The 13,854-nt window shown below is 35.1% G+C and overlaps 1 protein-coding gene across 1 annotated transcript in view; it reads right to left on the bottom strand.

Annotated features, from left to right (window-relative positions):
• LOC111626386 (calcium-binding mitochondrial carrier protein Aralar1-like) overlaps nt 1-6,154 on the bottom strand; it is a 42,372-nt gene extending 36,218 nt beyond the window's left edge. Inside the window, exons 1-2 of the mRNA XM_023369742.1 lie at nt 5,977-6,154; nt 5,813-5,869 (exon numbers count right to left, since the gene is read on the bottom strand). Coding sequence (XP_023225510.1) covers nt 5,813-5,869; nt 5,977-6,000 — 81 coding nt within the window. The 5' untranslated portion in view covers nt 6,001-6,154. The remainder of the gene's footprint in view (nt 1-5,812; nt 5,870-5,976) is intronic.
• Between the last annotated feature and the right edge of the window lie 7,700 nt (nt 6,155-13,854).

Raw genomic sequence — 13,854 nt, 5'->3', positions numbered from 1 at the left:
ATGATAATATCAAATGTGAATAACAATGAAATGACCTACATGTGTAAATAACAAAAGGACAGCGAAGTGAAAATGTGAAAATAAATATGAAATTGAATTGATAACAAAATCGAACAAGTCGAAGCAGCTTATTGACATGAAATTTGTGGCCGTCAATGCCAAACAGTTGTTGTCATAGACTTCGGAAAGCTAAATGCTTGTAATGAAAGTCACTTAGTGTGCACGGACAAAAGCCTGGGACCATTCGGGCTACCAAGTTGTCTCGAATCTGTGAAATCATAGCTGTGACGTATACTGACGTCCTATCTATCTCTTTTCTCCATTATCACCAGGCTATGAGTCACGTAATTATAAAATGGAAAAACTATGACGGAAAAGTGACGAATTGAAAGTATCGTGAGCGCGTATTATGATGTATGCATGGGCATACGTGGACTTGAGAGACAGAGGAAAAAGAAAGGAAACAGAAAGGAAAGAACAAAAACGGATAGACAGGGTCAGATCCTCAGATGTGTGCGACGATTCTCGAACAAATAGGTGTGTACGTGTGCTGATCTTTGTAATTATAAATTGTGAATACATGTGACTATTATTATTTTTTTTTATTTTGTGCATGTTATAAGTTATAAATAAATATAAACAAATAACACTAATCCGGTAACATTAAATCTAAATACCAAAATGATTAATTTACTGTTTTTGTTATTTCTTACTCCTGTTTTTAGGTATTCAGTATTCGGCCAAATAGTGATTAAATATTCGGTATTCGGCCGAATAGCGAAAAATAGGCCGAACACCGAATAGTAACCGAATATTCGTTACATCACTAATAATTACACCACTTTAAAATGGTAGCATTTTTTTGGAAGACTCGATAGAAGTATTTGCTTATAAGTTAAATATAAAATGTGGAGTCAATATGTACATCAACCTTTAGACTCTCTTCTAATATTGAAAATCAAATTTTTCCTCCTTAATGACTTAGACAAGTATCTCAATAAATGTTTGAGAATAATTCTCATATTCAGATTCAAACTGTACAAACAAAAATTACCTGATAAAAAATCAAAAGGGCTAAGAAGTCAATTAAAAAGAAACATTCAAATAAAACCAATGCTTCTTACACAAAATCTCCATAAAGGTCATGTCTAAAACTTCTTTAATTGATTGTTAAATAAACACGAAAGATGAATTAAAAATCAAACTGTTTATATTTTGTATATAAGTATAATTATTATTTAATTTTATTGATATATCACATAATATATAAAATTAAACATGCAAATTTAAAATCCACACAACATGATTAAAAATTAGAGGAACTGTAATTGTAATTAAGAGAAATTCTTGATACTGAGAAACAATCATAACATCAATTGTGCATGTTATTATAATTTGATACATTTCTGGACCTTAAAGTGCAGTATGTAAAACAAGTTCATTTTAAAAATAAAACAACAGAACTAACAAATTAGCAATTATTGATATAATTGAATGTATTTAAAAATGCAGCAATTATCATAACAATTAAAAACAATTCAGGCAATGGATGTGAACATTTTATAATTGTTAAAATGTCTTAGATATAGTCTTGCATCTTGTTATCATATAACACTTCTTAAGCTGATTGGCATCATTTGAAAATAAAATGTTAACAATACTCGTACAAACTTTTAATAATTGTGAATTATTCAATACCTTTTAACATATTTGATTCATGTAACTCTCAGATTTTCAACAGGTAAAACAGTAAGAAAGTTAACAAACTCTAGATTGCATTTTTAATGTTAACTTACCCATTAACCTTGAAAATAAACAAATCATTCAAATCTTAGACAATTTAAATTTCTCCCCTTAATGCTGAATAGTTCACAAACACACTTTCAAAAATGGGCATTTTTTTTATTAATAATAAAAAACGAATATGTAGTTATGCTTCAATTAGTAACTGTTTTTATTTTCATGTAAAATTATTGACCAATAAGAAAATTTCCTGCATCTATCATAGAAGTAATGATAAGTGCAAAAAATATAAATACTACTTTGTTTCCTGTACTCATCTTTAAGAGATTTAATCAGTAATTTCTAAAAACTTCAAGCACAGTATTGCTTGATTATAACAAACCTAAAAGAATCATCAGAAAAAGTTTGTTATAATTAATGTTCGTTATATCTGCTGAGAAATAAAACAATTTTATTTTGAAAAACTGAAGTTTAATGTCACTTATGATCAAATAATGTAACGTAAGACAAAAAGATTACACTATAACATAAGAAGTACTGTATAAAAGTAAATGTGGATAGTCATGTAAACAGTTTGTTATTTTTCTTTGTTGATTTTTGCTAGTTACATAACATTTGGTAATAATATACATTTCCACTTTAGCAAAACTAAAATATTTTGTGAAACATTATATTTTTGCAAAAACTCCTAAATGGTAATAGTGTTTTGCACATCCTTGGAAATTACACCATCATAAGCTATATTGTTATTATTATCCTCACTAATTTCATTACTTTTTGTAGATACTAATGCTATGTTAGACGAAAGTTCTCTACAGTCATCAATCTGGACATACAGTATTCTTCAAAATTCCATTCAGAAAATGCATTTAATAATTGCACAAGTAGCACATCATTTGTAACTTCACTTTTCTTCATAATTCTGTTGACCATGATCTGAATGAAACTCTCTTCCATTTGTAAAAAGCTGGCATATTAAAAACAATTTGCTACTATTTGCATTGATACTTTTTGCCGTGCCATATGGAACGTTAATGAATCAAAACAGTTTACAGAAAACAATTCTTTGCCACTCTCTATAAGTTAACATTTAGAAAAGAAAAATTTGTTAATAATTGCTCTCTAAACTGTGTTAACCCCTTGATCTAAAAACTAATTTTAAAGTCAATGGATGGCACAAACATCAGTTTAATGCAATGTAAACTCTCAACGTTGAAATTTACATGACAGTTACCAATCAATAATAAAAATTTTCATTTCTTTCTTTGCAGTTCTCCATCCCATTTGTGCAGTTTGCCACAGAAAATGTCAGAAGTAATCAGTCTTTCATTGGATTTTTAGTTTACCAATAGCTGTCTACTCTTAAAACAGTCTGAATTTTTTGATTTACCAATTACTAATAATTATGCTCCCATGAAATTTGCTGCTAGTAAAATAGTAATTTGATCTTTAGATAATTCTGTAATGAAGTTCTTGTGTAACATATTTTGTTAATATTAATTAAAATTTAAATATCATGAATTAATTTTTACACCTATTAAAATTAAAAAATAAGCAGTTTAAATTAGATTCTGTATATTGTTTCTATTCATTAAAATGTTTTCAAAATCTATTATTTTAATATTAGTAACAGTTCTAAAATTTTACAATAAGTTAATTCCCACCATTGTAAATATTGTTTAAAAGTCATTCAGAATGTAGAATTATTCCAAATGTAGTCAGAATTTTATATTCTATTTCTGATGCCATAACAAAAATTTTGAAAATAATTAAATGAATATAGAAAGTAATGTGTAATTTCTGTTTAAAATTATTATTCAGTATTTGTTATATTTTCATGTAATATGCTTAGAACATGAATGCTTAGATAAATACTAGTAAAATTGCAGTTCCAAATGAGAGGTTTGGATCCCCAAATTTTAGACCCTTCTGGAAAATCAAAATAGTCAAAGGAATCATCTCTCTAATTGTCACCCTTTGCGAGATATTTGCCTTTTCGGGCTTATTAAACATGACAGGCTTAATGGAGTTGCAGCGTAATTCCAATCATGCCCGAAAAATAGTCAGTGCAATGGCATTTCTCGTGTTTTATGAGCTTTCCCTATCCCTAGCAAAGTAGAAAACAATTGATTTTTAGCTTTGTTTTGAGTAATAGTTCTGAATTTTTTCACTTTTAAATTTTACTCCATTTTTGAATGTCTTGAAAATTCCAGATAGGTCAATTTTGAAGGAAATATATCTCATATGTAGATCATCAGTTTGACTTTTTACTCTGGTCATGGTCTACAGTCCCAACTGCCTTGTTCATTATTGCATTTGTACTCAAATATCAAAATATAATTTTTTATAAATCATAATGCATTTTCCACTTATAACTGGTATGAAAGTTTAATTAAAGTCACATAAAACTTTTCCTTTGATTTAATATACAATGTCTCTAATGTCCTAAAAATTTTATCCAAACAAATTTCAAAATATGATTATTTTGTGTGAAAACTGAATAAAGAATACAATTAAATTATATCAAGATTCAATTAGTTTTGTCAGTCTAGCAAGGACACAAAAAATTATTATGCTTTACTTGGAATTATTGTTATTTATGTGACAATTTTGGATGAGGTTTTTTGCATTGCTTGCAAGAAAGACTTTCGTTATTTACAAAGCATTCAGCGCCCATTTTCAGTAATAACTGGACTCCTAAAGACAGGCATTATTGATCCAAATGTGCTTGAGCAAATATATTCTTATCTAAAGTTCAATCTCATACATACCGTGTCTTCTCAATTCTAATGCACCCCTTTTTTTGGACTTTTCTGGTCTCAAAAATTGGGACGAACATTAGAATCGAGCACAAAGTTGACTTGATGCAGCCTTGTTCATGTCGTTTGCTTGTTACTCTGCTTGGTGATTTGCACATATTACAATGTGGGTACACATCCTTCCCTCTATTTCAGTTTTAATTTTGAGTGTGATTTTGGAATGTTTTGGTGGTCTTTTGAACTACAGCAATGCCAAGAGAACAATGTTTGGTAGACAAATCTATAAAGCTGTATTTAAGCAGAGAGTTGTCCCATCTGATGGAAGAACACGTGTACAGATATTTCAGTGTGATACCACATACTGGTAAATTTCATGCTTGTGTGTATAACAACATAAAAACTCACTGTTAAAATGCTGATTGTACAATAATTTTGACTGATTTTGTATTGGTCTGCAGATGCATTTGAATACATTCAAAAACGTGGACATCACGAAGCACCATGAACACAGTAATAAAATTATTTTCAAAAAATGGATTTATTACTGTTTAAATGCATTAACTTTATGCAGCTGCATTTTCAATGTAGGATACACTGCAAGCTTTTTTGGGGGGTTCTGATGTCTCAAAATCAGATGTGCACTAGAATCTAAAACAAAAAAAAAATGAAAAAAACAGTAGTTCCTCGCATTAGAATTTTAAATACGAAACAAGCAACGGCTTATTTGTTAAGAAAGATACTCAGAAAAACAACAATAAACATTTCCGACACTTCTTCGACCTCAGCCTAAGATCAATTCAAAAGCCATTCAAAAGTTCTTGGTTCTAGACCTCAAAGAAACACACTTCTAAGCATTTGAATGGCGTTCGGTCCGATCTGGTACAAGGCTAAGGAATGTAGAAAACATTTACAGTTGTTTTTCTAACTTCATTACAAATAAACAGTTATTTATTCTGATTCAAAGTCTACGTTTAGCCCTATTTATGCTTCAACCAAATCAATTTGAATATAAAAAGCAGAATTTGGCAATATGCAAAATCCAAAAAGTAAAGAAATCTGATTCGAAACAAAACATTACGCCATAGAGATGCCATCAATCATCTAAGTAAAACTTTGAATTTCTTAAAAATTCATGCAATAACGCATATGTGTTTCCCAATGCGCTCGACGTTGCAAGACGGCGTTTGACCCGAATAAAAAAAAGGCTGTAATAAGCAATCGTGGAATAAAATGAGTTTGATTAAGTAAAAAACACAGGCAAATGAATATCATTGTAATTAATGAAATGGAAATAATTGAACAAGCATTACCTCCAACTGGCAAGATGCTTTGGTCAAGATGAGGTCGAGGAGCCAATGCATGCCAGCCTGGGATAGAAATAAAAATGGAAGGGAGGGAGTGATATGCAGGAATAAAAAAGTAATTAAGGGTAAAATAAAACATCATGCATAAAAATAAATACAACCGCTTCTACCTTCTCGTCAATGTGTTCTGCCATCTTGCTTAAGTCGTCTGCCAAGGGCACGAGATCACGTGGGGCAGATAGGGTTACGTCACATGACCGAGTAACCTATTGTTTTATTGGTTAAGTTATTATCTACATCAGAGGGCGCCCGACGAACTCCCATTGATATACCGGTTAAAAGTTGCCATTTTTGTTTACTCGGTGAAGTAAATAAAACTGTATTGTGTTGCCAGATATTAGCGTCATTAATTAAAATTTAATTGAATATTTAATGACGAATCCATTAAATTAAATTAAATGCAGTAATTATTATTAATATATGTTTGTGTTAATGAGATAATTAATTAATAATCGATTAAAATAAATTTTTATTTATAAATACTTAATTAAACTCCAATATTTTTTTTTGGCTAAAAAGAATGCAATTTATCAAGAGGTCAATTATCAATTTTTAAATAATTTTTTTCAATTTAATTGAATTGTATAATTAATTAAGCAAACCAAATTAAGAATGGGATATACATTATACAGTCGACCCTCCTATTGGGGGTCGACTGTATAATGCTACATATTAAACAGGAATCCCGAGGTACCAAATATTTTTTCCGGCTGGGCAGGTTTTTTCAAACGGAAAATCGCCTCATTCCGATGAATTCCGTTTTGGACAGTTTTTACTGTATAATTGTGTATATAGGAAAATAATGTGTAGATAGAAATATTAAGATATTTTTTAAAAACATTTAACGGGTGACTTGTGTTCATTAAATATCAACAGTAATCGGTGTGAAATTAAAGCCAAAATTTGAGTTCTTTCAATTCGAATCGCGCTTTCCCCCAGTTCTTCGAGATGTTCCAGCCGATCGGGTGTGTCGTTCAATTCTTGTGTCTTCACGTGATTTAGTGTATACGCATTATACAGACGTAAGTGTCGTGCCGATGACGTAGAGATTTATAGGTAATTCTTATTTTATAGAAGACATTTTCTATCTGTAATGAGATAACCAAACTTAGTGTTTGTTTAACGTGTTTTTATAGGAAAACGGTCCCTTTGATCTTCCTGGATTCCCCTTGGCTGAACGCCCACTTGTTGCGTTGTAGAATTCCATCAAATCAAACTCAATGATTTTTATTAAAGCGGTCATTCGTCCCGGTTTTTCGGAGATCCTTCCGAAATGCGACGAATACCGGGTTAATTTATCTCCGAATTTTGATTTTGTTTCGTCTTCCGTATTAATTCGGTAAAATAAAAATTGTCAATTCGGTAATATATAAGGCTGGTTTGAAAATTATTTACACAAGGACCGAACAGCTTACGATTGCAAATTATATAATTAATTACGTCGATATATCCCGGATTTGAATTCTTTTACTCTGCGCTGTGGGCACTAAGAGGGTCTGGTATGCGTCAAGCAAACGGTGGCCGGGGATATTTTTACGTAATATTACGTAAATCGACGAGATAAATCAACTAAACTGGGGCCTTAGTCTCGAGTTTTTCGTGTTACAACTCCCAACGTGTTGAAGGTGTCACGTGGTACCATCTCACACACTGACGTCAAATTGGTAGTCTCGAGTTCTAACTCACGTGCTTTCCCATCTCACCATGCCAGTTGCTACTCACATTCAGTCAAGCATGTGAGATCGCTACACGAAAGTAAAAATGGCTGACGGATACGCAATTCTTATCGCTATCGAAGAGTTAGAAAGAGCCGAAAGACGTTGTTTGAGAAGGCAACGAATTTTTCGACCACGAGTAGATGACATTTCTTTTCGTGTCAAGTCAATACTAATAAAAAAAACTTTAATTCATAATTGATAAATGTATACAGCAAATTTTTCTAAAAATAAAAAGAAGTATCTAATTCATCGAAAAAGAGTATTAAAATGATAGTAAATTATATGTATAGATTATTAAAAGCATAGACACTACATTAAGATTATTTATTAATCAGAAGTGTTAAGTTCTGATTAATAAATAATCTTAATAGACAAAACAATTTAAGAAATAGATCAAGGAAGAAAACTATATGAAGAAAGGATTAAGTTTAAATACATTTTCCATTACATAACGGATTTTTTAGGTTCAACACACGCAATTAATTTTTCAAGTAATTCTCTCCACAAAGCGAATTGTCTTTTTCTTGTAAATTCGTTGTCGAATTTTCCGCTGTTCATTTTCTTATTATTTTCTATATATGTTACTAATATTTCTTTTTGTTCTTCGCTTATTTTTTAAAATAAAACATTCGAGGTTTTCATTTTGTTTCTGCGTACTATATTGCCACAAGACAACTTTTAACTGTAGCACGTGTAAACTAATTCGCGTTGATTTGTTTACAACTTGTTACAGTTAAGTTGATTGGTCGAATCATTATAGTCGCAAACCCAGATGCATTGTAAATAATCCCATCATGCTTATCGACAAACGTAAACAAGTGAATATGACCTACTTCCGCTCGCCTTTCGAGTTCACTCGAAGGGTCTAACTCGAGACTACCGATTATGTGAGTCATAGTAACACGAGTGAGTTCGATGACGTGAGTTCGAGTACAACACGAAAAACTCGAGACTAAGGGCCCACTGGTCGTGGGTGCCTGGCCAACAGGCTGGTCACACTGTTTTCCGGACTCTACTGGCGATAGTAACACCTATTATAAATAGGGGCGTTTCCTATGAAAGAGCTCCAAAGAGAGGTCAAGGTGGCAGCCTACCGCTCTGGGGATCCAGGATCGAATCCAGACGGGTTAAAAAATTCCAAGGTATTTTTCGGGGGTTGTCCGTCCGGATATGACGGGCCACGTCCCTCACCACCCCGCCGTCCAATTGTGGGTCTGGCAGAACCCAAAATGGGCTTGCTAAAAAGAGTTAAAAAACATTCCAAGAGACATCGCGGCAGATCACCCACTTGTCGCGTTGCTGCATACAAATAAAACCAAATATTCTTAATAATTCTTTTTATTAGATACTTTGCTGTGGCAATGTATAAAAACTTCCTTCCGGATCAATTTCTAAACATATTCTTCTTTTAGAGCACGATTCGATTATGACGTTTTAACTAATATCTCGGTTTCATCCATTGAAAGCTCATTAGACAATTCTGCAAGAGATTTTTCTCTACAGTAATACATAACTTTATTTACCGAACTCGCCGTAACGATATGTACAGTACATCAGTGCAGATACATATCGTTTCGTAAAAGATAGTGTTCAGAAAAGACAGTGGCATGCTGTGTCAACACTAAGTACTGTATTTGGACTCAATTTTTTCATCGTACAACAATGGAAATGCAGTGTCCTCTTGGCGCTTCTGATAAGGAAGCTGCAAAATAAACGATTCAATCGATTATAAAAGAAGAAAGCATGGTCGTGACGAAACCCCATTCGCAGGAGTCTCTTTCCAATCCGGAAAATGTAATCCTTCGGACTGGTTGTTGGTTCACAATCTGAGGGATGAGTTGGATGACGGTGCAAGGTTTCTCGAGAGAAAAATTCCAATGTTAATTTAAGAAGCGCCAATTCTTCTCTTAAGGATCTAGAAGATTAAAAAGAAGAAAAATTGGAAAAGTCAGGAAAAATTTATCTAGGTTAAAGAAAAAGGAAATAGAAACAGACGAACATCTGAACAGAGAAAGGGGCGAAGTAAGGAAGGAAGATCACGAAGAAATATTGAACGAAAAAAAGTAAAGCGTCCACAAGACAGTCATCAACTCTAACGGTCTAGGGAACAAACGGCTCTTTTCAGAGCCATTTTGTAATGGTCAATAGGTTTACACGAAAAAATGTATAGCATGTATTGTTATTTGTGGTCACGTTTAAAATAGTAGGGAAATAAAACATGGAATGAACCGTAGCTAACGTAAAATTTAAATATAACAGCCAATTACATATCATTGAATAATTGAAAAATATAGAATGCTTCGCGATTTCGATTGACAAAATATGACATTTTATATATTGTGGTGGAATATCACTAAAACGCATATGCGATTAGTTCGTTATTCAACGTAGACGCATTGATATATTGATTTAAGTGTTTCAAATGCCAAATATTTTTAGCGCATAACTGTATAGAGGACAGTATTCAAGATTTGGCCGGATGGCCGAGCGGTCAAGATGGCAGCCTACCGCTCTCGAACGGGTCGAAAAATCCCCAGGAATTTTTCGGGGGATGATCCGTTCAGATATGTCGGGCCCCGTCCCTCACCACCCGGCATCCCCATTGTGGGCCTGGCCAAAAACCCATAATGGGCTTGCAAAAAGAGGCCTTCTTAGTGCCCACAGGGCGGAAAGAGTAAAAAAAAAGTCCTTGTAGAGAGACAAAAGCAATATCTGAGTTTAGAACGAGAAAATTTCATATATTAAAAGAATTTCGAATGTTTACAGCTGACTGTCTCTATGCTCCAGCCATACTTGCGCCGCGAAGCGATTGAAGCGCTCGAAGTGGCAGAAAATTTATTACGCCAGTATCGTAGCATTAGAGTTATTGGCAGGTACATCCATCGACTCTGATTCAACTTGATATTTTTATTTATTTTTGCGTACCAACGCCACCTGTTGCCGTAAAGAAACAAAAGCTTTTTAAAGAAAATGCTCGCATAAAAATTATGCGCCACGGTAATTAAATGAAAAATTAAAAAATACTGTATTTGTTTTAATTATCTTCTTAAATAACTTTTTAAAATAAAAATAAGTTTAAAATAAAATAAGTTTTCTGTACTCATAAAAATGAATTTTTCGCACATCCACCATTAAAATACCAGTAATGAAAATTTGCTTCATTGATGATAGAGGAGTGTTATTGCTATTCGCTTATCACTCCAGAAGAAACAGCGAGGAAGAGATGGTCTTATAGAAGACGACCAATCCGAGGAAGACAGGAGAGAGGTCACGAAGCAACCAAAGCTGGCCTTATAGGAGACGACCCCCGCGAGAAAGGCAGATAGAAATGCCTTCCGGGAGGACTTGGAGGGGAAGCTGGCCCCTATTCAGGCGTCGTTGGCGAGGAGGAAAACCCGGAAAAAACTCCCGCTGCCAGCCCGTCCGAGTGAGGCGCGAACCTCCGATCGAACTCCGGTGTTTAGGGTCTGGTCACCACTATCAAGCGGAGACGGAGTCCACTCGGCCGAGTAATGAAAATCTTTCTAAACAACTTTTTTAAACTCTCCGCTCTGCGGACACTAAAAGCAAGCCCATTATGAGCCAGGCTCAAGATGGGTGGCCGAGTGGTGAGGGAGGGGACACACCACCCTCCCCGTAAAATTCCTGAAATTTTTCGATCCCGGGTCCCTCAGAGCGGTGGGATGCCATCTTAATTACTCAACCATCCGATTGTATTTGAACAATGTTCAATAACTTAATCCGAAAGAATCAAATAAGTCGTTGCTATTTTATCATACAGTTTAACATTCTCATAATAAATTTAAATTTGTATAAAACATTTCATTTTATTCCCGAACAGTTTATTTACCGACCACTGTCAATCTGTGGCGCTGTACTGAAAGTTTTCCTGATTATATATATAGCAAAACCTGTATATATTTATTTATAGGCAAATAGTGTACACACGCACGCACACATTACCGTTCTCCACTCTTCCGAATTCAGTCTATTCGTTATATTTTCCCATTGTTACGATCTTTCTTAAAGCAAAAGTCGTATGAACGAATAGTTTCTCCGAAACTAAATTCGGATAATTTATCAATTCGAGCGAAATCTCGAATTGTCTTTCTTTCTTCTCTAATATGGAGACTCTGGCTGGATCGCCTTCTCCCTGATATACTCTTGTCCGTTATTAGACAAATCGGTGTGCGCGAGCTACGTAGCGTTCGAGGTCCTGCACGTGCTGTCTAGGTGAGAGGTCTGGTCTTGCCCAATATATGGGTGTGAAAGTCTGGATGATTGCGAGCTCTATCTTCAGAGTACGGCCGAGTCCTTGTCGGGCCTCCGTATACCTTGGGCACGTCAGCCAATAATAGAGGTTGCGGCCTCTTTATTATTGGCATTATTATTATTAAAAGTTTGAAAATGGTGTTTGGATAGTCAGTGGAATCATGCTCGACATTCCAAACACCATTGCCAAACTTCTAGGCCTTCAGGAAAGCGGCGCTGAACGTCCGACGTACACGTTTTCGCGTTGAAAACGTCGGCCGCAACCTGGATGTATCCTGATCGCCACAATACGAACAGTCTGGTGAAGCTTGTAGGTTTCTAGAACAGAGGAACCCGTTTAGAAGGGCAGTGTCTGTTCTAAGGCGGGCCAAGAGGGTCTCCGCGTTCTGAGAAGCGTGCCTGTAAGGCCAGGGAGCGAAGGATCTGAGGTGATCTCGTCCTTTATTCCGCAAGTTCGCTTACCACAATTCTGCGATCCCTATTTTTTGTTTTTCTCTATACTCTCGGATTAAATCGCGGGGCCGTAAGTGACCTACGCCAACAGCCTGAAAGGGTATCCGCGCTCGCGGCTCTGTCTGCCGCCTCGTTAATGCCTATTCCCACGTGGTCCGGGATGCTGACTAATATTGTCCGCAATGTCGATAAGAAGTGCCGGGGACGAGAAGATACAGGAAAATACTGTATTGCCTATCGCCTGTATGGCGGACGTACTGTTGGAGCATATGACCGACGGACCATCTAGGCTTGAGCTTAGATGTAGCGCCCGTTTGATGCCCAGGACTTCTGCCCCGTATACACTGCAAAAATTATGTAGCAGCCAGGTCTCCCTGATGTTGTGGTCCGGGAGGACAATCCCTATCGACGTGCGGATCCTTGACTTGGAGGCATCAGCCCTTATGACGATCCTTCCTTGCCAGGTTGACATTTGCATCTCTCTGAATCGCGCGCATGCGAATTGTCAACAAGCTATCGTCTAAGGGCGACGTTTCTTCAAAACACATACCTAAACAATAACGATTAAAGGAACGGTATTTCGGAAATAAAATAGATAACCAATTATAACTTCGTTAACATTCCGAAATACCGCAACCGATAGTGTCCACAAGACGGAGTTGGAGGTAAACTATGTAATACTAAAAAAAATGTTTATGGGGGTCTTCGGGACACAGTTCGTCAGCGAATATAGTAGTCCCGGAAACTTGTTTTAGTAAACGATCCGTCATGTAATTAATTTTTAACTCTAACCTAACAGTAGGGTCGAACAACTTATCGTTATTCACTGGCGACACTAGATACATTATCACGTGAAATCGATGCCCTTTCCGAAGTGCCATTACACGACGGGACGCAAATGTTGGTCCGAAAGTAGCCAAATAGATTTTAATTAATTAAAGAACGTAACTACAAATATATACTATACGTACTGTACTTATAGTGACTATACGAATTTGCACACACAATACTTTGCTAGTCGTTCTGATAGATTCCATAGTAATAAGCGTAAATTTTGCTGAAGAAAAATAATCACACACGAAACGTACCGACTATGCAACTATTATTATACAAGGAAAACCACTCCTTGGTCCTTTACTGGTGTTTTTTTCAAATATTAGTGACCACTGGATGAATAAGCTTTTGGCCATTTCTCAGACTGCCAAACCGACGTTTCACTGTACTGTACACGGGTGTTCATAAATTCAATTTCTAACTAATTTCGAAATTAAAAACACTGCAATTTTCTAACAATAACCGCGATTCGTTAATATGCAGCTTGTGTTTAATACCGACGGGCAGAATCTCTCAAATTCCATATTAAAATCGCAACAAATTTATAGCTTCGCACATTTCATTACGTAGTCGAATAGGCAGGACGAGATTGCCTATTTTGTCTTCCGAATTAAGAAAATGGCATTTTACGTTGTTAACGACGGACGAATCGGCCCTACTCCCGTTTCCGTAAAAAGTTCCCGACTTTAAATGAAAGGAGGCAAACACAGA

This window comes from Centruroides sculpturatus, unplaced genomic scaffold, assembly GCF_000671375.1.
Source record: "Centruroides sculpturatus isolate CEXI.00-Female unplaced genomic scaffold, Cexi_2.0 scaffold400, whole genome shotgun sequence".
Lineage (NCBI taxonomy): Eukaryota > Metazoa > Arthropoda > Arachnida > Scorpiones > Buthidae > Centruroides > Centruroides sculpturatus.
Note: the sequence above shows the minus strand (reverse complement) of the source record. Positions and strands in the feature narration are given on the sequence as shown.